General features: G+C 42.2%; 1 protein-coding gene across 1 annotated transcript in view; it reads left to right on the top strand.

Moving 5' to 3' along the window:
• The window catches only part of ALDH1L2 (aldehyde dehydrogenase 1 family member L2), a 60,105-nt gene that overhangs the window by 15,460 nt on the left and 35,849 nt on the right, over positions 1-8,796 (top strand). The window contains exons 4-9 of the mRNA XM_028490594.2: positions 240-405; positions 2,095-2,196; positions 2,409-2,498; positions 5,080-5,214; positions 6,367-6,492; positions 7,053-7,139. Of these exons, the coding sequence (XP_028346395.1) occupies positions 240-405; positions 2,095-2,196; positions 2,409-2,498; positions 5,080-5,214; positions 6,367-6,492; positions 7,053-7,139 (706 nt within the window). The remainder of the gene's footprint in view (positions 1-239; positions 406-2,094; positions 2,197-2,408; positions 2,499-5,079; positions 5,215-6,366; positions 6,493-7,052; positions 7,140-8,796) is intronic.

Here is an 8,796-nt window from a genome sequence, read left to right as displayed (position 1 = left end):
TGCGGAGCACAGGCTCCGGACGCGCAGGCTCAGCGGCCATGGCTCACGGGCCCAGCCGCTCCGCGGCATGTGGGATCCTCCCAGACCGGGGCGCGAACCCGGTTCCCCTGCATCGGCAGGCGGACGCGCAACCACTGCGCCACCAGGGAAGCCCCAACACCTTGTACTTTAATGTCACTAATTTATCACCTTATGATACAGTTAACCAACATTTTAAGTTGCAACTCTTCTTTTCCCAGGACTCTAATCATGGGAGATAAGAAAGCTGGGTTTTCTGTTTTCTGGGCTGATGATGGTTTAGACACAGGACCCATCCTTCTCCAGAGGTCGTGTGATGTCGAACCCAATGATACAGTGGATGCACTTTATAATCGATTTCTTTTTCCTGAAGGAATCAAGGCCATGGTCAGTATATTTATGCTATCAAGGAGAATTTAGTAACGCTTTAAAGTTTTTCTTTTATTGAGAATTTGCTCCTGTGAATTTGTACTAAAAATAAAAAGCCCCAAAATAAAATTAGATTTTATATTTGCCAGTAGGATGGTATTTTGAGGGTGGAAATCTGCACTTTAGAATTTCTTAGTCTATGAATCTGACTTGTTCTTCTGAGCACAGTGATCAAGTGGACAAAGTAGTAATCAAACTCCTTCATTCATTTTACCAAATATTTGAATCTCCAACCCTGTTTATAACGACTAATTGTAAAGAAGCAGCAGAATCTTAAGAAATTTTGATATGTAATTTGGGCTTTCTTCAAAAACATTTAAAATCAGTCTATGTAAAAGGGTGAAATTTAACACTGCTTTATTTGTTCAGATATGCTCTGGATTAAAGGCTCAAAACATGTGCACCACAAAGAAAAAATATATTAACCTGTAAAAACATTGAAAGATAATTTCAATGTCATTTAATGTCTTCTATAGTTTGATATGGTAGAAGTACAACACAGAGATGGACAGTAAGATGATATAAAGAAGCAGCCATTGATTTAGGAGAAAGGAGAGCAGTGCTTTGTATCATTTAACGATTAAGAGAGTAGTTCTCATTTTACCACTTATTTGTTGTATAATAGGCAGGTCACTTAGCCTCGGTTTCCTCATCTATAAAATGTGGATAATACTACCTGACTTACAGGGTTGTTGTGAAAATTAAATGACGTTTGTTTAAAGCATCTGGCACACATAGGTGCTCAAAATGATCATTATAATCAAAATAGTATTTTGTGTGTTCAGTAGCATTCGAGCAAGCCTGGATCCTGTACCTGGTGATATTATAGCCAGAAATAGGTGGAATGAATGAGCTGTATACTTGGCCCTGTTCCCAGGTGGCTCCCACCACATGCTCTTGTGGAGGTTGGAGTACTTAGCTGTGAGTACTTAGAGAGAAAACTGAGAACTTGAGCTCACATAGGTCTCCCAGTGAAGGAGAGAGGCTCTCAACTCAAGGTAAACATAAATATGGCGTGGAAGGGGATGTAGGACACATCCCAAAGGCAATCAAACTCATGGACAGTTCTAATTGTTTTTTTATTCCAGGTGTCCTAAGCTAGAAAGCCAGTTGAATTCCTTAAATATGACTTTCTAGAATCATCATGATGAGCAGAAATAACCCACAATGACTTATTTTGCAATTATACTCCTGAAATTTCCATTGAAACACCAAGGGGAGATTGAAATTTGCTTAAATAAAGGGGTCATTTTAAAAAGTACAGGATGGACATTAGCAGTAGATAGACCTGGATGCAGATCCTGCTTCTACCACCTACAAGCTCTCTCTGTGATCTTGAGCTAGTTGCTTTTTCTCGAGCTAGTAGCTTGAGGCTTTTTGCAGGCCTCAGTTTCCTCATCTGTAAAATAGGACTAATAATACCCATGTTGTAGGACTGGTGTGATGTTGCAAGGGATATTTTACGTAAAGTAGCCACCACACTGCCTGGCATAATTATGGATCCAAAGAAATGGTAGTTATTTTATCAAAATCTGACTCTCTGGACAGATTTATATGTAGTAATTCTGTTAAACAGAAACTTCAGTTAAACAGGCCATGCCATTGTTGACCACTGGGCTCTAACACAGGTAACATTTTTGGCTTTAGGTGGAAGCTGTCCAGCTCATAGCCGATGGAAAAGCTCCTTGTATTCCCCAGTCAGAAGAAGCTGCAACATATGAAGGTATCAAGAAAAAGGAAAATGCTGAGGTATTTATATCAACTCAGTAACACATCTCAGAGTTCATTGTTGTCCACCTTTAAGCAGTTTTCAGTGTACCATTTCCTCACCAAAAGGTAGATCTCCAAGGGAGGCTGCTACCCCATCTCTACTCATGTCCGCCACTGATGGAGAGAAATGTTTCTATTGCCTTTGAGACTTGCAGCATTAGAAGTTCAACCTGTGCTTTGTGCATTTCTAGATCTCTTGGGATCAGTCTGCTGAAGCTTTACATAACTGGATCCGAGGTCATGATAAAGTCCCTGGAGCTTGGACAGAGATAAATGGACAGGTATGTTCTAGGAACCTTTTTTTTTTTTTTTTTTTTTTTTTTTTTTGCATATAACCTTTGTAAGAGGTATTACACATAAGTCTAGGCTTCCTCTGGTTCTTCCTTTGGTTGTGAGGAGAGTCTGTGTTCTAGGTACACGTGACCAGCTAAAAGAGTTCTAGGTACACGTGACCACCTCCCTCTTTACTCCCCATGTATTGAGCATTTGGTGTGAAGCAGACACTAGGCACAGCCTCTGCTCTCAGGGAGACTGCAGTTCTATGGAGAAAGCAGAGAAGTGAATAAACGCACACAATGAAGTAAGACAAATGATGTCACTGAGGCCCAGACTCAGGTGTCTTAGGAAAGGCTTTCTAGAAAAGCTGACTGTTTTGCTTGCACTTCGAGAAGAGGTCAACAGGTAGAGAATGAGTCAAAGAGTTAAAGACCCAGAGGTAGGAGAGCATATTACCTGGACAGGGACTCGCAGTAGAGTTCAGTGAAGCTGTAGCTCCACGTGTGAGAGGCAATGGGGAGAGATGCAGCAGGGGCAGTGGGCAGGGCGTGGGAAAGGCCTTCTAATCCCTGCGGGATCTCCACTCAGCTCAGCTTCTCAGGTTTCACCTCTTGTAGGAAATCTCCTGACCTCACACGCCCAGCCTGGCGGGATTGGACGTCCCTTCTCTCTGCTCCCGTAACGCCCTGCCTAGCTCTGACACAGCATATTATATACTATAAGCATCTCTTTATGTATCTATCCCTCTTACCCCTGTAGACTGTGAACCCCTCAGGGGCAAGAGCATCATGTTATTGTCTTGATACTCTCAGCACTTACACAGGGTTCTTAGTGCCTATTAGGTGTCAATAAAAATATGTGGGATCAACGAAGGACCAAGGGAAGAGGTTTAGTGCAGTGCTTAAAGTGTAGGATTGGAGGGCACTATGGTAAGTGAAATAAGTCAGGCAGAGAAAGACAAATACTGTATGATATCACTTATATATGGAATCTAAAAAGTACAACAAACTAGTGAATGTAATATAAAAGAAGCAGACTCACAGATACAGAGAACAAACTAGTGGTTACCAGTGGGGAGAGGGAAAGGGCGGGGGGGCAAGATAGGAGTAGGGGATTAAGAGGTACAAACTATTATTTATAAATTAAGCTACAAGGATATATTGTACAATGCAGGGAATATAGCCAATATTTTATAAGTATAAATTGAGTATAACCTTTAAAAATTGTGAGTCACTATATTGTACACCTGTAACTTTATATTATATATCAACTATACTTCAATAAAAAAATAAGCAATGCTACCATGGACATCCTTGCACATGTACCCTTGATCACATGGTTAGCACTGGGTGTATATCTTAGACTAGAGTGACATCATCATAGCATATGAATATATTTTACCACAACTGATAATACCCAGTTTTTCAAAACAGATATACTCACACAAAAAAAGTGTGGGATCTGAAGCCAGAATGTTTCCATTAAAATTCTGAAAAAAATAAATAAATAAATAAAATTCTGGCTTTGCAACTATTTGCTGTGTAACCTTTGGCAGGTTATTTAACCATTGGGTGCACGTTATTTAACCATTGGGTGCCTTGGTTTCCTCATTGTAGAATGAGACTAATAATAGTGCCTCCTTTATAGGTTTGGGGTTGTTGTGAAGATGAAATGAGTTAATACATATTAATTAATCGAAGTACTTAGTCCCTGGCATAGAATAAGTATTCAATAAATATTAAATATTATAGTGCTTGGGCTTCCCTGGTGGCGCAGTGGTTGAGAATCTGCCTGCTAATGCAGGGGACACGGGTTCGAGCCCTGGTCTGGGAATATCCCACATGCCGCGGAGCAACTAGGCCCGTGTGCCACAACTACTGAGCCTGAGCATCTGGAGCCTCTGCCCTGCACCAAGAGAGGCCGCGATAGTGAGAGGCCCGCGCATCGCGATGAAGAGTGGCCCCCGCTTGCCACAACTAGAGAAAGCCCTCGCACAGAAACGAAGACCCAACACAGCCAATTAATTTAAAAATATATATATTATAGTGCTCAATAAATGAATGATAGCTAATGGCCATAGAATTATAATAATAATTATAATAACAAATCAATTAGTATCCAGTTCTCTTAGTTACAGTCTGGATCCAGCCCTGTTTCCATAAACCGACCCACAAAGCACCTGTACCTCCCGTCGTACATCCCACTGCAATATAATAGTTTGTTTACTACTCTGCATCTGCCCTCCCTGATACCCCACCAACACCTCCACTTCCCCCACAAACCCTACCTTCAGGCTGCAAAGTCTGTGAGAGCTTTTATCTCATTCACCGTTGTGTCAATGTGCATAAATGATAAATGTATACTCGTGTCACCTGGATGTGCGGCATTTTTTTAAACTCTTCAATCACATTCACAGACTATCTCTTGCATAGATGCTTGATATCATTGGGGGTGGGGGGGGTCCCTAATTTTGTCATAGATGAGAATTGCAACTTCAGCTTTTTTGCCAGGAGTGCTGCTCGCATACACCCTTATAACCAGCCTTCACTTCCCCCTTTCACAACCTGGGTTTGATCTCTTTATTAGGTGGTCACTTTCTACGGCTCATCATTACTGAATAGCTCCATCCCTCCTGGAGAACCACTGGAAATTAAAGGTGCCAAGAAGCCTGGTCTTGTTACCAAAAGCGGCCTTGTTCTTTTTGGTAACGATGGAGAAGCAGTGAGTGCTCGACATGGTTACCTCTAAAATAATTTTTTTGGTTTCCTTTGATAACCCAAGCTATTGAGGGACTAGCTTTCACAGGGTAGTCTGGCTTTGCAGTGGGATGTAGGAGCTCAAGGTGTCCGTGCTCCATTTCTCTCTGGGGATGAGCTGGCTCTAGGTACCTTGATGAGAAGAAGCCTTCTCAGGACGGGCCCCGAGGACCCGCACAGCCTGGTTTGTGATACAGTAGAAAGAGCTTGGAGTTTAGTCAGGAAACAGGTCGTGAATCCCTGCCACTTACTGGTCTTGGGCGGGACGCCTCTCCCCTCGGAGGCTCAGTTTCCGCATCTGTAAAACAGAGAGAGTGATCTTGTCTGTCTGCCTTCCCACTGGCAGAGTCTGGGAGGATCAGATGATGTGGCCTCTTCAGATGCTCCTCCCTCTGTCTCACCAGGCAGATGCCCACCCACTCTGCCTGTGCTTGGGAGCGTGGACTCTGGGCCTCTCTGGGCTCTTGGGCAGCTGCCCAGTAAAGAAAGCAAAAGGGAATTTGCAGCTCACAGACACTTTCTGATGGCTTACAGGATAGATCAGTGACTAAGATTGTAGGCTTCAGAATCCATCTAGTCCTGGGTTGTCACCCCAGCTCTGTTACTCGCTGTGTGGCACTGGGCAAAGTACTTAATCTCATTGAGCCCCCATTTCCTCATCAGTAAAATGGGGATAATAAGGACACCTGCCACCATCAGGATTTATGGGACTGAATAAGATACTTCAGCATATACGTACTTAGCACAGTGCCTGCTGCAGAGTAAGTGTTCAGAAGATGGCAGTAGTAGTAGTAGTAGTACTTGTACTAGTAGCAGTGGTATTTACGGTAGACTTTAGACCCAATACCTATGTCCGAATGTCAATTTTGGGGGGGGTGGGGTGCTTATCATCCATTTTGAGATATATCTACCCATAGACTTAACTTCCTCCTCTCTGCTGCCATGGCTGAAATACCATTTCAGTCCTTTTACACATAACAGTGAGTGCTTTTAATCCATATTTTTATATTTGTCAAATAAGCTGCTTCTTATACCCATATAAGACTCCTCCCACCAGTCTCACTTTTGAATTGTCCTAATCCTCAATTCTTCTGCTTGTTTTGTTGTTATTTCATAGCTGATGGTGAGAAATCTGCAGTTTGAAGATGGAAAAATGATTCCCGCCTCTCAGTACTTTTCAGCGGGTGAGACATCAGTGGTGGAACTTACAGCCGAAGAGGTGAAGGTGGCGGAGACCATCAAGGTGAACACGTGAAGTTGTTAATGTTACTCGTATCTTGGAAAACGAAACCATTTTTGTTAACTGGTACCATTAATCCTCAAAGTAGTTGGGATGGAACTTTTATTTCCTCCTTTTTGTATTAGCTGCAAAAGGAAATCAGTGCCAAAATTTACACGCACATTTATTTGTCACTCACATAAATAATCCAAGGCAGTTCTAGGTTGGCCTTGGGGTTCGGGGTGAAGCTGGAACATGAGGGTTAGGGGCAGAGTCAAGCAGGAACCCGGGCTGGGCTATCTTCAAGGTCCTGCCGGGGGTCATCTCCATCCCAGACAGCCAAGCAGAGCACAAGAACACAGAGAATTGTGTGAAGGAGGGTTTTCATGGGACAAGACTGGGAGTACAGGTCACTTATATTCATATTCACCGGCTAGAAGTCAGTCATACGGCCGCCTCTAACTTGAAGAGATGCTGAGAATTGTAGTCAATCCAGAAAAAGAAGTAGGTTTTGTGGGAAGCTGATTAGTCTCTGCCACAGTGTTCTACATGGCAGCTCCCTCATAAAAGTTTCCCTCGTGTAGGTCATCTGGGCTGGAATTTTAAGCAACGTCCCTGTTATTGAAGATTCAACAGACTTCTTTAAATCTGGAGCAAGCTCAATGGATGTTGTCAGGTAAAACCACCCCCTTACTGACTCATACCCCTCCACCAGGGATTTTGACTTTGACTTTGAAAATCAGATCGAAATCCTTTGTACTGGTTGTTATCACTCTATTGCACCCATCTACTGTATTTCTCTTTTCTTCATCTTTTTTGGCTTGTTTGTTTCCATGGTCAAATACATGTATTTGTTCCCTTCTCTTTGTTGCTAACCAGGAGTTATTTTCATATTTACTATACACCTAGAAAGCAACCCTTCTAATTATTTGTTTCACTTAAAAATCTGTCTTCATACTTCTTAGTTGATTCTCCTCCAGTTAGAATTGGGAAGTTCTGAGTGAGAATGTTAAAAGGGATTTCCCTATATAGTCTCACCTAAAAGGATACCTAACATGGATTATGCTTACCCCAAATCATTTTCTCCTATCTCCCTAAGTTACCCAGTATGATATATCTAGAATGAGGATTGTCAGACTTCTTGCAAGAGTAATCAGTCTACAGTCAGAATTTCTCTACAGAGGTTTCGAACAAGTAGAAAGGGCTAGAGGACTAGAAAGCCACCCTCTATGGCATGAAGAGCAGACCAGAATCCTAACAGTGGCGAGTCTTGCAGAGGTGCTTTTTCTTTGAGGGCCACACTATGGCCATTTACTAAATAAACAAGGTAAACTCCTCTCGACAGTCCTTCATGTCGGCAAAGCAAGTGTTCTTGATGAACGTCGTGTCTATTTATTTATTTTTTCATTCATGTATTTAACAAAGTGTATTGAACATTTATGACATGAGGAACAGTTTTTTGCACTGGGGATACAGTCATGAACAAGACAAAGTCCCTTCATTCGTGGATCTTTTTTATTCCAATCATCAAAAGCAATCCTCTCAAGAGCAAATATCATTATCAGAAGTTAAAAGTCTTGGTTCCTCAAGTTAAAGATTTCTCAGCTATGGTTCATGAGTTCCCAGAAACTTCTCATTTACCCAACTAAAGATTTCAACATTGTACTTTTAACACTAGTTTCTTGCTAACAAGATACTCCTGCAGGAGTTACCCATTTCCTGTTTGAGTGTCTGACTTACCATAATCATCTGATATTATTATCTTGGACTACCAAGGCACCTCATCTCTTTTAGGGAATAAATGGCTGAGCAACCCCTGTGGTGAGCTTTCTAGTACACCTCTGTCTGGTACACCTTTGCTACTCAAGAAATGTCAAATTAGAGCTATGATTTGAAAAATTAACAGTGAAAAATCAAAGGGTTGAAAAGGACTTTACAAATTACATTAACCTTTCTGGGTTCTATTTAGTACCTATCTTAGCCATGTAATACAAACAAATGTTTGTTTTATTGTTTCACAGGATCTAGAAAAAATATTCTACGGTATGACTTTGGTTTCTTATAATCGTCACAGTTCAAAAATTTGCCTCATTTCTTATTCCTTGAGTATTGTGAAAGGAAAGAAACTGATTTTATGTGCCCTTTATCATCTTGCTTGCAAGTAATTAAAATGTCTTCGCGGGCTTCCCTGGTGGCGCAGTGGTTGAGAGTCCGCCTGCCGATGCAGGGGACACGGGTTCGTGCCCCGGTCCGGGAGGATTCCACATGCCGCGGAGCGGCTGGGCCCGTGTGTCATGGCCGCTGAGCCTGCGCGTCCGGAGCCTGTGC

This window comes from Physeter macrocephalus, chromosome 6 (genome assembly GCF_002837175.3).
Source record: "Physeter macrocephalus isolate SW-GA chromosome 6, ASM283717v5, whole genome shotgun sequence".
Lineage (NCBI taxonomy): Eukaryota > Metazoa > Chordata > Mammalia > Artiodactyla > Physeteridae > Physeter > Physeter macrocephalus.
This window is presented reverse-complemented; position numbering and strand designations above follow the sequence as displayed.